Source organism: Garra rufa, chromosome 16, assembly GCF_049309525.1.
Source record: "Garra rufa chromosome 16, GarRuf1.0, whole genome shotgun sequence".
In the NCBI taxonomy this organism is placed as follows: domain Eukaryota; kingdom Metazoa; phylum Chordata; class Actinopteri; order Cypriniformes; family Cyprinidae; genus Garra; species Garra rufa.
In genome coordinates, this window is record NC_133376.1 from 4,006,636 (window position 1) to 4,022,263 (window position 15,628).

Genomic DNA, 15,628 nt, shown 5'->3' on the forward strand with positions numbered 1-15,628 from the left:
CATAACACTGCCTGCGCTCTTTCAATAAAACTGTTTGTGTTTCAGAGGAGAATAAATATATGTCAATGTCAGGCGGATCATCTCCTTTGTCAGTAGGACAAACTGAATGACGCTTCGCTGTTTGAGATTTTAACAAACTCTCCTTTGCTCTAAAACCTGTCAGAGAAGAATAGCATTTTAACAGCATCACCCAGCTGATTGCACAGTGCAGGAATAACCTGAACCGACTCTCTCAATCATTACACATTCCTCAGAGCCAGAGGCTCAGTGATAGTTTTAAATATTAAAAAATTTTCATGCACCATATCTCCTTTTTAATAAATGCAATATTTCATCTCTTCAAGGAGACAGCTCTCCATTAAATCTGACTGAACTGTCCTTTTTCCAGAAGATAAACCTGTTAAAGCATTATTTTATAGATTTAAATCAACTAGGAGAAATAACATATTACATAAACATATCAAATTATAAAGAATTTGATTTCTTTTATTATTTTTTTATTTATAAGAAATTATGGTAGCACTTTATTTTGAGGACTACTTTTCAGTATTAACTATTTTGCCTCAATAAACTAATAAACTAATTTGGTATGGTAATAAGGTCAACCCAATCTCATAAAAATACGTACCTCTGGGTACTTTTAGCAGTACGGTTTTTATGTACCTTACTGCACATTTCGTGGCAGTTTCAAAAAGAAATGCCCACTGAGTGGTGCTAAATCGCAGGTTCAATACGTGAACCCTAGGATGTTTTTATTACGTTGCTTCAGGTACGTATTGCGGCGGTTCAGAGTTCACATATCTGGGGACTGTTGCTAAAAGTTAATGCTCTATCGGAAATATGCCCTACGTCAAACCCAACCCTAAACCTAGCCAATAGTGTTAATAAATGCAAAACCGATATAAAAACTCATTTGTTGAACCCATGTAAATCTTTCTTGTGTGTACATTTGAACTCTTTTGTTGACCTATAGTTACAAAGGATTTGAACCGGAGCTCTTCACCGCTCAAATACATCTCCGTACTGCGTGAGCTACTGCACAAACCTACTGCCCATGAAAACCTATAGATATGAAGCTGGACATGTCATGCTAACTTTCAAAAGCATTAGTTTTCAAATCTCCCAGCATATTAAAATTGTTTTTAAGTCATAATATAATACTATTCAAGTAACTGTGCGAGAATTATGCTTTATCAAACTGTTGTTTGATAAAGCATACTCACGGATTGAACTTTAATTATGTAAATCATACTTTGCGTGAAAAGGAATAAAAGGTGTTGGAGTTTTACTGTTTCTAGTGTTCATTTCTTTTGGATACTGCAGTGATATGTACTTATTGGTATGTATTTCACTTCTCGCGAAAAATTGCCCCCTGAGACGTTTTTGTCATGAGACCAGGTAGAATAAGGTAGTTGTTAAATTTAGGTATGAGGTAGGATGCTAGTAATGTGCATGCTAATAAGCATCTAGTGAGAACTGGTCCTTAATTTTTTTTTACCAAAATGATGTACATGTAGCGCATATCATAGTAATTCTAATTCTACAAACTGTTCATAATATTGTCAGAATGATGCATTGCATTGCATCAATAGATTTTACAATCCTAGGATTTATAATGTATTTCAGTATGTAAATGTGTAGTCCAAAATAACATTTATATTATATTACTAACATTTATATTATATTACTAACAACTTTGGAATATTGACTTGTAAATGTTGAATAAACCAAGCAAATAAATTAAACAAATATATGCAAATTTGTGAAGGAAATAATAAACTTGGGGGTTGTGTCAAAGATGATGACATATGTTTCGGTCCAAATGTTGAGGATGATTTGAAACATGCAGCTGTTCTCCGCCGCATGGCTCTAATTAAACGGGAATGTGTTTCCTGAAAACAGATCTAAAATAGAGCTTGAATCTCCATTAATCAGGATTTTTTTTCCCCTGTCAAACCTCTGTGCTTTTAATTAAAAGTCCCCTGAAATAGCAGTTCACACATGTCATTGGAAATCTGAAAGCTGTAGAGTGTAACTAGGACACTCATTATATAGAATATTTGAGATCCCCAAACCCCTCGGTTGTCGACTTGCAAACCTTTAATGACATCAAACGCATGCCGCCACGCAAACCTGCAGCTGACGGGGCAGTAAACCTACCTCCTAATGGATATGTGCGTAGAGCGAGCGGTTTTAAAGTATTACAGAAACATGCAGATTTATTTTAAATATCTTTCAAGTGCACTATTTGACCCTCTGGGGCGCTTTTCATCACACACAATTTGCAGGCCCAGGTAAAGCAACTAATTATGGTTTTTGAGCTGACCTCTATGGCCATATGCAGGATTTGATTAGGCTACAGAGACGCTTGTCTGCCTTCGCCTCCCTTCACTTTGACAGCTCAGGCTAACTCGAGGTTGTACACAGCACCTACAGCAATCATCACCATTGACTTAATGACTGCTTCATCAAAAAGGGCTGTATAGCACAAACCTGACTGACTGTATCAGCTAAAAGAGAGAAATTTCCCTAACAAGCAGGTGTGGAAATGGAACGGTTGCAGCTCTTGGCAGAGCTAATGTTTCTTTTTGTTTGTTCTCCAACAACAAGCTCCAAGTGGCCACCCTGCTGTAATGAATTTCCATGCTGATCCAGGTTTAAATGGAGAAGCTGGTTGGATAAAGAAAAACTGCAAGCTATACTAGTTAAAAAAAAAAAAAACAAAAAAAAAAAAACAAGGCACCAGCATTAAAAATGGAAAATGAAATGTCAATTAAGAGCATTTTACAGTTATCAAGGTGATTTTAAAACCGAGGTTCGCTACGAAAAATAAAACATGCCTGGACATTTGTGCAAAATAATACAAAAAAAAAATTCTTGCACATTTTGTGACACTTTCAAGTCAAGTCACGTTTATTTATATAATGCAGATTGTTCAAAGCTCCTTTAGATTAATGGTGGAAAAATATTCAAAGTTCATAAAAAAATAAAAAAACGGGTGTCATTGTTCAACTGAGGTCATTTCAGTGTTGATTTAGTTCAGTTCAGGTCCTTTCAAAGCAAAATGTCCAACAAGAGTTACTAAAATTCAGCTTCAGCCATGCCACTTCAGCTTGTTTTGACAATTCTTTAAGCTCTTTTATAGCTTAAACCAGGTGTGCTTCTGAGCAAGTTTACTTGCTGCAGAAAAGCCATAAACTACATATCAAACAGATTATGTGATGCAAAAGACAAGATGTATTAGTTTACAAATCATGCACTATGCTAAAATTTCTTTGAGCTCATAACATAGTATTCAGCAAGGAACCACACAAAAACAAGTGTGTCACTGTTCAACTGAGGTCATTTCAGTGTTGATTTAGTGCAGTTCAGTTCAGTTCCTTCCAAAGCAAAATGTCCAGCAAATGTTACTAAAATTCAGTTTCATCCAAAATCCAATCTGACAGTGTTTTACAATGGTTGTTGAATATATTGCAGCAGTTTGGAGATTAAATGTCCAGTGAATGCCACTAAAAGGTTAATCCACCTACACTAAACCTGGACCTAAATCTAACCAATAGTGTTAACAAAAGCAAAAGTGAGAAAGAAGCACATTTGTTCAAGTAGCCATGCCACATCAACTTGTTTCGACAACTCTTTAAACTCTTTAACAGCTGTAACCACAATGCTGTACCAGTTGTGATTCTGAGCAAGTTTACTTGCTGCAGAAAAGCTATAAACTACATATGAAACAGATTATGTGATGCAAAAGACAAGATGTATTAGTTTACAAATCATGCACTATGCTAAAATTGCTTTGAGGTCATAACATAGTATTCAGCTAGGAACCACACAAAAACAAGTGTGTCATTTTTCAACTGAGGTCATTTCAGTGTTGATTTAGTTCAGTTCAATTCCTTTTAAAGCAAAATGTCCAGCAAGTGTTACTAAACTTCATCCAAAACCCAATCTGACAGTGATTTAGGACATTGGTTGTTGAATATATTGCAGCAGTTTGGAGATTAGATGTCCAGTGAATGGCACTAAAAGGTTAATCACTTTTGAAAATAACGTAGCACCTACACTAAACCTGGTCTTAAATCTAACCAGTAGTGTTAACAAAAGCTAAAGTGAGAAAGAAGCACATTTGTTCAAGTAGCCATGCCACTTCAGCTTGTTGCGACAACTCTTTAACCTCTTTTATAGCTGCAGTCGCAGTGCTGTACCAGTTGTGATTCTGAGCAAGTTTACTTGCTGCAGAAAAGCCATAGGTTACATATAAAACAGACTATGTGATGCAAAAGTCAAGATGTATTCGTTTACAAATCATGCACTATGCCAAAATTGCTTTGAGGTCATAACATAGTATTGTGCAAGGAACCACACAAAACAAGTGTGTCATTGTTTAGCTGAGGTCATTTCAGTGTTGATCAGTTCTTAAAAAAAAAAAAAAAAAGTCCAGCAAGTGTTGCTAAAATTAAGTTTCATCCAAAATCCAATCTGATAGAGTTATGACATTGATTGCTGAATATATTGCAGCACTTTGGAAATAAAATGTCCAGTGAATGGCACTAAAAGGTTAATCACTTTTGAAAATATCGTAGCACCTACACTAAACCTGGTCCTAAATCTAACTGATAGTGTTAACAAAAGCAAAAGTGAGAAAGAAGCACATTTCCTGAAGCATCCATGCCACTTCTGCTTATATCGAAAACTCTTTAAGCTCTTTTATAGCTGCAATCACAATGCTGTACCAGGTGTGCTTCTGAGCAGGTTTACTTGCTGCAGAAAAGCTATAAACTACAACTACATGAAACAGATTATGTGATGCAAAAGTCAAGATGTATTAGTTTACAAATCATGCACTATACTAAAATTGCTTTGAGGTCATAACATAGTATTCAGTAAAGAACCGCACAAAAACAAGTGTGTTCAACACCAACACTAAACCTGGTCCTAAATCTAACCGATAGTGTTAAAAAACAAAGCAAAAGTGAGAAAGAAGCAAATTTGTTAAAGCGACAACTCTTTAAGCTCTTTTATAGCTGCAATCGCAATGCTGTACCAGGTGTGCTTCTGAGCAAGTTTACTTGCTGCAGAAAAGCCATAGGCTACATATGAAACAGATTATGTGATACAAAAGTCCAGATGTATTAGTTTACAAATCATGCACTATGCTAAAATTGCTTTGAGGTCATAAACAAGTCTTCATCAATCTGCTCCTGTAATCATACTTTTGTGAGAAAGCTATACATGTTGGTGTTTTACTGTTCATCTTCTCTATTTTTGGCTATTAAAAAAGTGAATCTCCTTTGCAATTACCATACAAGCTTCAAATATTTTATTAATTAACATTATACTAAGAAGTGTAAATAGTTAGTTTTGAGAGCTCTTTTATAAGTGTGATAATGGCTTGTACTTTTCCTGTCTGCTGCCATTGAGGAGGTCATGGCCAGCCGAGCAGCTGCAGTGTTGAGCTGTAGCATTGCTACAATCATGTTGGTTTTTAGTAGTAATTATTTTGGAAAGTATCATTGGCAAACACCACATTTCTCTGGCAGTATTTCAACAATTAAGTTTTACGTAGAAATGTTTCTGTCAGCTGTTTAGAATCACAAATTGTGATGTCCATGTCATGAACAAATCACTCACTTCCTTGCAATGAATAGAACAGGCTAGCGGAAATCTAAATAAGTTTGTGAATCAGTGTGAATCATTCAGACAGCTCACTCATGCTGATTTGTTTGGTGTGGTTTCTCACAGCATAAAGCAGTAACAGGATCCAAATGAGTTCTGGACCCACAATCAACTGAAACAAAGCCTGCAAATCTACCCAGCCGTCTCTCAGCAATAAAGAAGGTCTTTAGTAAGCTCAACACCTGCGTTTTCAACTTGTTAATGACTCTTCAATTGAACTCTTGAGCTTGTGAATTATTTTCCAACTAAAAGAGTGTCAAAACACTACAAGTACATCAAAGCACATGAAGTCCCATTAAATCCCTTTTTTCTGTTTTTGGTACTATGAATGTTGGAAAGTAAGCTATAGTATGCTGGTATACAAAATTTACATTTAGAAGATATATGCATTCAAAATGTACAGAATCTCAATTATTTTGATGACATCATTCTGAATTTCTTATTAGATTTTCTGTCCAATCAAATCCGAATTAGAAGTGTCCTGTCCCTTACATTATAAAATACATTAAAACTGCTAGTGAATTAGTCACTTGTTTACATACACTGCAAAAAAATGCTTGTCTTACTTAGATTTTTTTGTCTTGTTTCCAGTCAAAATATCTAAAAATTCTTAAATCAAGAAGGATTTTCTAGACAAATAAAAATTATTGTCTTGTTGTCATAAAAAAACCCCAAATCAAAATCAAATGAGTTTTTGCTTAGAACAAGAAAAATAATCTGCCAATGGGGTAAGCAAAAATATCTTATTTAAAACAGAAAAGAAGATTATTTTTCTTACCCCATTGGCAGATTATTTTGCTTGTTTATAGCAAAAACACACTTAATTTTGACTTGATTTTTCTGAGAAGTAAACAATTTTAACTTGTCTAGAAAATGCTACTTGATTTAAGATTTTTTTTAGATATTTTGGCTGTAAACAAGACAAAAAAAATCTAAGTAAGAAAATAATTTTTAACAGTGTAGTGGATTTGGAAATCCCATGTTTTGATATTCAGGATTAGGTAACCCATTTTACTTTTGTGTCGGTTTTTCAAAGCAAAACTGGATTGAATTACCCTGATCCAGATACACACTTTTTCAGATTTCCAAATCTGGATTACTAGTGCTACGGAGCCCATAAAGGGACATGGTGATGGGAAAAAAAAAAAAAAAAAAAAAAAAAAAAATCAGATGGGAGAAAAAAAAGTTTTGCATTCTAGTTTTGCAATGCATTTACACAAATAACTACTTCTGACTGGTCCATCTCTGATCATTGTGTCAATGTAGTTTACAATAAATTACAAAACAAACAAAGAAATCAATCAAACAAGCAAACCAGTTTTACACTTTTATAACCCTTCTGCTGGGATCATAATAATCTTTTTTTTTTGGATCAAAAACACACTCTTAAAAATAAAGGTGCTTTAAAATGTTCTTCACAGCAGTGCCAAAGAAGAACCATTTTTGGTTCCACAAAAAAACATTCAGTCAAAGGTTCTTTAAAGAACCATCTCTTTCTTATCTTTTTATAATCTGAAGAACCTTCTTTTGCCATAAAGAACCTTTTGTGAAACAGGAAGGTTCTTCAGATGTTAAAGGTTCTTTATGGAACCATTTAGACAAAAAGGTTCTTCTATGGCATCCTGAAGCACCTTTATTTTTAAGAGTGTATCCCAATCTTACTAAAATGTTTTGAACACCACAAACTGTGGATTTAATCCAGATCAAAACCAAGATTGGATTTGGACTTTTTAACAACTGGCCCCAGGATTACTAAAGCTATAGGCAGGTGAGTTTATTCATTTATTTATTTTTCAGGGTTAGAGCTGAACTCTCTAGGACCAAAGTTGCCTACACTTTTAAAAATAAAGGTGCTTCACGATGCCATAGAAGAACCTTTTTTGTTTAAATGCTTCCATAAAGAACCTTTAACATCTGAAGAACCTTTCTGTTTCACAAAAGGTTCTTTTTGACGAAAGAAGGTTCTTCAGATTATAAAAAGGTAAGAAAGAGCATCGCTGTGAAGAACCTTTTAGAGCACCTTTATTTTTAAGAGTGATTAGGGCAGTTTATACATGCTTTCCATTGGGGTGAATAAAGTCTGGTTTCACAGAATTGTATCAACTCTTTAAGTATGTTGCCATTTCAGTGGTATTTTAAAGTATCGCAGAGACATCTGTGAAGAAACTACTATCATGTGAACACACAAACACATCTTGGTAAATATTTGGTTTGTACTGCCTGCGCTGTGCGTCTTTTAATAATTGGCTTTTGTTTTGATATTGTATTGAATGCTATGACATTTAGTAATGGTAAATGTAGCCTAAGTTCCAAATAGTTTTTGGGACCACTGTTCTGCAAAAACAAACACATAAATAATAAGTAAATGAAAGAAATGTTTGGCAAAGACCGAGGCACTACAAACAGTAGCGCTGTGGGAACCTTTCTTCTCTAAGTTCTTTTTGATTACTCTAACTGAAAAAACAAAAAACAACAAAAAAAAAAAAACAACAACAGCAACAAGTCTAACCAAAGGACGGATTCTGACTTGAAAGCGTGCACAGCAGTTTGATGCATTTTAATTCAGCTGATTTCAATTGAAGATCAATGCAGGAATATAACTCTCTCAAGCGGTAGGAGACTCACCCTAAAGAACTCTTTGGTTGATCCTGAGTCCAAGGTTCCATATGCAATCTCTGTTTGTTTGGCTAGATCTTCAGCACTCTCTATGGGAGAGACCATCCTTTCCACTGTGAGGAAAGCAGCTAGGTTAGCCGTGTAGGACGAGATTATGATGAGGGTGAAGAACCACCAGACGCCTCCCACTATTCTGCCCGATAAGGACCTGATGCACAAACACATAAAGTACAGGCTTTGAATCTAATGTTCTGATGTTGCACACAATTGTAATAAATAATTTAACTCAAACAAACATGCATTTCTGCATGACTATTTCTGTTTCTTTCTACTGTTTTTCCCCATAGAATGGATTTGTTACACATATTCTTCAAAATATCTTCTGTGTTCAAACTCATACAGGTTTGGAATGACATGAGGGTGAATAAATGATGACACAAAAGTTTACACCTCCAGTTTACACCCAGATTAGATCTAAAGAGAATGATAAATTAAGAAAGCAGTTAAATATCTAGGGTGATATCAGGTAAATTGGGCCATCAGGTAAAATGGGCCATTTAAGGTTTGAGTGCCTTATCTCCTTAAAAGTGAACAGCCAATGACTGCAAAGCATTTCAAACTGTTGCCATAACAGTTCTTGATATTTCGCAAATGATTTTATTGGACTGAGGTTGCTAAGGGGTGAGGGGCAATGCCTCATTTTTAGACTGTGCCAAAAAAAAAAAAAAAAAAAAAAGGAGAGACGCCTGCCATATTCAATCTTACTGCTCAATAATAAGGCTGATAAATCAATAAAAAACAAATGCACATTTAGAAATAATGATTCATAACCCGCGTCGTAATGGCCTCTATGAGATAAAATGCTGATTTAGCTAAATAATCTAGATTTTTATATAAAAAAAGCATTTTTAGTTACTGGCTGAAATAGCAGAAATTCTAATTGTTCCTCTTATTAAAAATTATTATAAAATTAAATAAATTATTGATATTATTAATATATTGTATTATTGAATTTGTGAAAAATTTTCACATTTTACCTTCTAAATATAGTTGTATGTGATGTGTGTTTATGTGTGCTTGACTATGTTTGCATGTGCATGTCATATGTGCATGTGTATGTCTATGTGAACACACAAACATAGTTGTGCACACATGGGCTCACACTCACTAAAAAGAAAATGAGTGAAAGAAACATTTTCATATAAAAGTGATAGGTGTTGAAGTAAAGTAGCCCAATGTTAAACTATTTATTACAGACTGAATTAAAAACAGAAAGGATCAGAAAGGAAAGAAGAGGGTCAGAAAGGAACATTAAGGAGATACAAAGGATGTCTGTCAGGGATGGGGCCAAAAATACTATCGGTGGATAGGGGAGAGGATAAGAGGAGCATTGGTCGAATATAGGGAAACAGTTGAGAGAGGCCTAAAAGCAAATGTACACCTTCTCTACTGCGTGAAACTGATGTTTTATTGTAATTCAGATTAATGTATTTTAAATCCAAAGTTACACTGTTACATTATAAAATTAAATATAAATCAGAAATGTCTCTATTCCACTTTGCATTTTGACTAGCCCATTTTTGCTGATCAGCCGGTCCAATTTACCTGAACACCGCTATCTCAAAAAATGGGGGGCAGCTAATGTTTCAAAACCTGTAGGGTCTTAACAATTATATTTTATTACATCAATTCAACACAAAAATATTAAAAACAGTCCTTATTAATCAAAGGAACAAAGTTAAATGTCATAGGTTTTTTGTTAGTGTCCCAAGCGATTAACCAAATTTAAATATTTGTTAAATGTGTTTACCATAGAGGACGCGATTGCAGTGTCAAAGCAATGCGGTAGTGTCTCGTTTCATAGTAGATCATCTTTAATCTGCTGTATCGAATCATCTTGACGTTTTATTTGCTGTAATCTGGCACTGCTGCTGTATTTTTGTTTACCCACCTCAATACATGACTTGCATCCTGAGCTTTAATTTAGAGCCACACAGAAAAGCAGTTTCCGCAAATACAATATACTCACACATATATATCGAGTTAGTGTCTCATTTCTGATCTCGGAAAAGTTTGAGTCACATTAGCTCAAAGCTCATTTTCCAGCTGTGCTTTTATTGACTGCTGCCTACACAATGTATTAGCATAATCAAATAACATATAGGATCAATGATTGTATTATTTCCTCTAAAGTGTTTTTGCCTTGGGCTGAATGTAAGGTGGTTTGCCCTTCTGCAGACTATGTGCTCTTTCGACCATGCGGCTTTGTGAAATATATGTACAGATTGCAAATAACAAGTACAAACTCTTATGGACTTATGCAATATAATTATTGAATTTTAAATGAACATGATTTTTAATAACACTGTAGTGCCATCTGAAAACTATTTTGCAGCAATACAGTCATGTAAGATGTAAAATCTAATAGTTCCTCACATAATTATGGTATAATAGACCAGGGCCAAATGCTACTTATAAGTCACAGACATGAAATAATAATAATAAATTATTTTAATTAATTTAAAATTTATCTGTCAGTGTTCTTAGTGTATTTAGTGCGATGTTAAAGCATATATTTGTGTAGTTTTAGAATTATTTATAGAGATATGACACATTGAAGGATGCTTTTATTTGATTTCATTTTTCCATATGTGGGTTTGCATTGTTCAGTCTTTTTCAAAATGGCCTCAGACTAGATTGAAAATCTATTTTTTTCTTATCCATTAATCACATTAATCATGGAAACATTATGGGAAAATATTTTTTTGCTATATGATAAATTGATGAATGCTTTCTTATGATTATTATTGTTATTTTTTTAGTAGCGCTGAGTAATTTTTATTGAATACACAATTGACAGCCAGCACAGGGGAATGTGAGGGACTCTCTATGACAGCGAGCAGCACAACGGAGTCCTTATTAATCAACTTCCTGCTGTTAAACGGAGGAACAATGTGAATAATCATACATCTCCGTCACAGATGCCTGCAAAGTGCTGCAGCAGGACTTCTTAAACAATAAATGAATCGGGTAAATGAGAAATTCATAAAAAGAGCCAAATGAGAATATGTTGCTCAGCTAATCCTTCACAAAAGAACACATTAAAACTAGCTGTGTCGGCATAATCTTTCAAACGTGAAATACTGGAATTACCTTCAAAATTAAAGCTGCAATGTATTTAATGTGCTTATCAGCAGTGCTGAGTAGATTACTTACAAATTGCAGTCCGTTATTGATTTCAGATCACACAACAAGAATTTTAGTTATTAACGTAATCCATTACATTACACATTTTAGGCAATAGAATTAGACTACTTTTTGATTACTTTTTACCTAAATGGTTATCACATTAATCTTGTACCATATTAATATACCATTACAACATGAAGTGCATTAAACATTATATTCCAAAATGGGGTACTGAAAATATTGAATAGTTTGTGTTTACTTGCATGTCATCTGACCACATGAGTAACATGCAATCATGCAATCAATAAAAAGTAACTGATTAGTTTTTTTTTAAAATTGTAATATAATCAAATTAGAAGTACTTATTTACTTGTAACTTGATTATGTAATCAGTTACTGGCTTGCCAGTAATTTTCCATGCAAAAATGTAAAATGCAGTGTTACCAAACGGTTTGACTATTGAATTCATATACTTTTCTTTCATGATTTTTGCAGTCTTTTCTATTAATAAGAAAATCACACATTTATAATCTGGTTTGAGGCCTGTTTCTCAGTTACAGCTGCTCTAAGGACCCCAGTGTATCTAAACTAGTGATAAATTGTCTGTTCATAGACCACTATCCACGCAAACCCACATATGGACACGTTTTTACGGCCATAAAGTGAGCGAGCGGTGAGGGACTGACCTTGGTGAGATATCACAGCCCTGCTGCATGAAGGCCCCTAGAGAGAACCATAGGCTGTTAAAAATCCCAAAGTCATTAGGCGGGTCTGGAGGGGTCTGGGGGTCTTTGGCTTCATCAGTCTCATCCAGGTGCCACTCATAGGGGCTGAAGCGGCTCACGAGGAACAGCACCACGCTGACGCCGATGTAGGCGAAAACGATACACATCCAGATCTCATATGCCAGAGGGTCCAGGAAGGAGAACACACCCGGCTTGGACTTCTGAGGTTTCTTGATCATAATGGAGATGCCCAAACTCATGAAGGGCTTAGAAAAGTCAATGACTTCCTCTCGAACTAGCGTGATTGTTAATGGTGCGACGGCTATATCTGCTCTCTGGAAATGGGGACATGAACAAAACGTGTTAGTAGTGAACATGCACCAGTACAATAAACATGCAATGTAATTACTTTTCCAGATCTTAGCAAGGTATTTTACCACCAACAATAATTCCAACTCATTCCTTCAGTTCAGGGATAGGCAACAACGATCCTGGAGTGCCGATGTCCTGCAGAGTTTAGCTCCAACACTAATCAAACACACCTGAACAAGCTAATCGAGGTCTTCATGATTACTGAAGCTACAGCCAGGTGAATTTTTATTTTTATTTATTTATTTATTTTTTTTAGGGTTGGAGCTAAACTCTGCAGGACATCGGCACTCCCTGGTGAAAAAAAAAAAACTGCATATGCTGGTTAGATAGTTTTGATGCTGGGATGATGGTTAGGTAGGTTTTGATGCAGGTTTAAGATGGTCCTTTGCTGGTTTATGCTGGTCCTTAGCTGGTCATGTGTTGGTCAAGGACAAGCATAAACCAGCAAAGGACCAGCTTAAACCTGTATCAAAACCTACCTAACCAGCATATGCTGTTTTTTTCAACAGGGCACCAGGACCGATGTTGTCTATCCCTGCTTCAGTTTGTAAAAGCAATAACTACAATCACAGTAATTGATGCATACTGTAGATACAAGGTATTGAACATTGAGATTTTTTTATTTATTTTTAAATTTCATCAGGATGGTATGAAACCTGTTTATTTTTGCAGGGCTAAAAAATCATGGACATTATTTTCAGTTATGCCTAAAAAACTTTCTCTATAGGGCTATAAAGAAATCACCATCTTTTTATCTCTCACCATCCTGCCATCCATGCAATGGATTTTAAATACAAATTTTCTCTCTTTCTCTTTTTTATTTTGTTTATTTATTTATTTATTGGACAGTGTATTAAAAATATGAAATATATAAGTAAAATATCTGAATATGATATATTTTTTTCTAACACTGTACTATTTTACATAATAAACTGTGCAGAGTTTATAGGTGAATACTGTCCAGAATCATGAAATTTTAAATAAGAAAACATGGTCTCACTTTACATTAGGTGGCCTTAACTACTATGTATGTACATTTAAATGTACTTATTGTGTGTATACATGTTTTTACATTGTACTTATATTTTGATAAAAACCTATATGTAAAAACATTTGTAATTCATTTCTGTAATTACCACTGTTGACTCATCCCTTACACCCGAAACCCACCCTTACACCTACCCATACCACCAAACCTGTCCCTAACCTTACCCATATCCCACCTTAATAGAAGCAAAAGTGTTTTGCAATGCAATATGACCACATTAAGTACATTGTACTTATTTTTAATGTAAGTACATAATAGTTAAGGCCACCTAATATAAAGTGTGATAAATATTATTGAAACAAGATATAGCACATTTATAAAATCAAATCAAATAAAACATGTTTATTTAGCATTTAGCACGCTATTGTGCATTATTGTTCACTAGTAGCTAGTAGCTCATACAAGCTTTTGTGAGTCAGTGGTTTATTACTCCACATTTCTAATTAACTTTCTATTTATTAAAAATATACTATTACAAGAACAAACTGTTTTCTGACAAAGAACTGAACTAAACAGAGAGGAAAGAAATGTCAACCTTTTTGATTTAAGTGGAACTGATGTACATGATTAAATTATTATATAAATTCACAGCTATTTTTTCCTCAGTGTAGGCAGATAAACGTCTGGTTATGCATTGCTGACAGCAATTTGCAGAGGCAAGTCCATAAAGATATGTTATGCCACTAGTCTCATACTCACTCATTGGTATACATATTAAGACTGTAAGCACAAATGATTTGAATTAAATTCAGAATTATTTTCTGTAGTTAATCAGATGCTGTTCATGAAGCTGTAATGAAGCTAGCACCATTGGATGAATCAGTCAGATCAGTTCGTCACAGAATATTACATCTAGAGCTCAGAGGGGGTCATTTAGTGTTTTCTCAGGCCTTGGTGTGCAGAAGGAAGCCAGGAAAAGGACATTCACAGAGACAGGACTTTCACAGCCTCAGAGAAGCACATGCGAGGCATAACAGAAAAGGCTATTCGAGTGTGTAGCGCAAAAGTGGCAGCTGAGTGTTCACTTGACTAGATAGCGAGAGTCTTGCTAATTTCCGTGACCCCTACGCCGCTGTATCAGGCGGCAAACAGAGCGTAATCGGAACGAGCAGGAGACTTTGTTGGAAAATCTTTTTTGAATGCTTCCCTTCTCATGCTTCACATAATGTTGCTGTGGGAGCAGCAGATATGAGGCACAGCCGCTTCCCACTTCCCATAATCCTCAGAGGCACTCTAGCATGAGCGTATAATAAAAAGGCAGTGAAAGATTTTATCTCACATGTGTCCTCAGCCAGGAGGACATTAGTTATGCAATCAGGAAGTATAAGGTCACGGTAACTCTGCAGGTGAGCGCTGGTTATAAAAGCCTCTACAAATATTAATATCCTTTTATCTTGTGGTTGTAGTGAATGGAACTCCGGTGTACTGTCTCAATAAATCATATAATCATTTGCATATAAATAGCTAATTAAGAGTCTACCAGAAGTGATTTATCAGCGAGGAAGAAATACGCCTCAAAACTCTCGGCGTCTACCGCACGCTAGATAAATAATCGCATGTGATCTTTTTAGCTCTGAAATTAGCTATGTATTGATGTGCACAGGTAAAATCCAATTGATATCAAAAGCTGTTGATAAAACGTGAAAGAAAAAAAGAGAGATTAAATAACATTCCCACTTAGATGTCATTTAGAAGAATCCCAGAGGAATCCAATTTATGTTTTTATCTGTTTATGGCTAGTGACGGAAGGCAAATCCATGAAAGCCATAGCGTTTCTACGTGATAAAAGCAGAGGAACTCACTGTCATTGTTTAGACAGTGCTGTCGCTACTGTCTGTAAACTTCAACAGATGACAGGAGTGGATCATATGATTATAATATGATTACATGATTATAGTATCAATCAGTGTTATTTTGTAAGTGTAGATTACCAAGATACAAGCTACTCATAATTTAAAGTCAAGCTGCACTTTTGAACATGATGAGCTATTAAGAAAAAGCT

At 35.0% G+C, this 15,628-nt stretch overlaps 1 protein-coding gene across 2 annotated transcripts in view; it reads right to left on the bottom strand.

Annotated features, from left to right (window-relative positions):
• The window catches only part of gria3b (glutamate receptor, ionotropic, AMPA 3b), a 116,887-nt gene that overhangs the window by 33,917 nt on the left and 67,342 nt on the right, over positions 1–15,628 (bottom strand). For both annotated transcript variants that reach the window (XM_073820817.1, XM_073820816.1), the window contains exons 9-10: positions 12,168–12,541; positions 8,302–8,500 (exon numbers count right to left, since the gene is read on the bottom strand). In XM_073820817.1, coding sequence (XP_073676918.1) covers positions 8,302–8,500; positions 12,168–12,541 — 573 coding nt within the window. The remainder of the gene's footprint in view (positions 1–8,301; positions 8,501–12,167; positions 12,542–15,628) is intronic.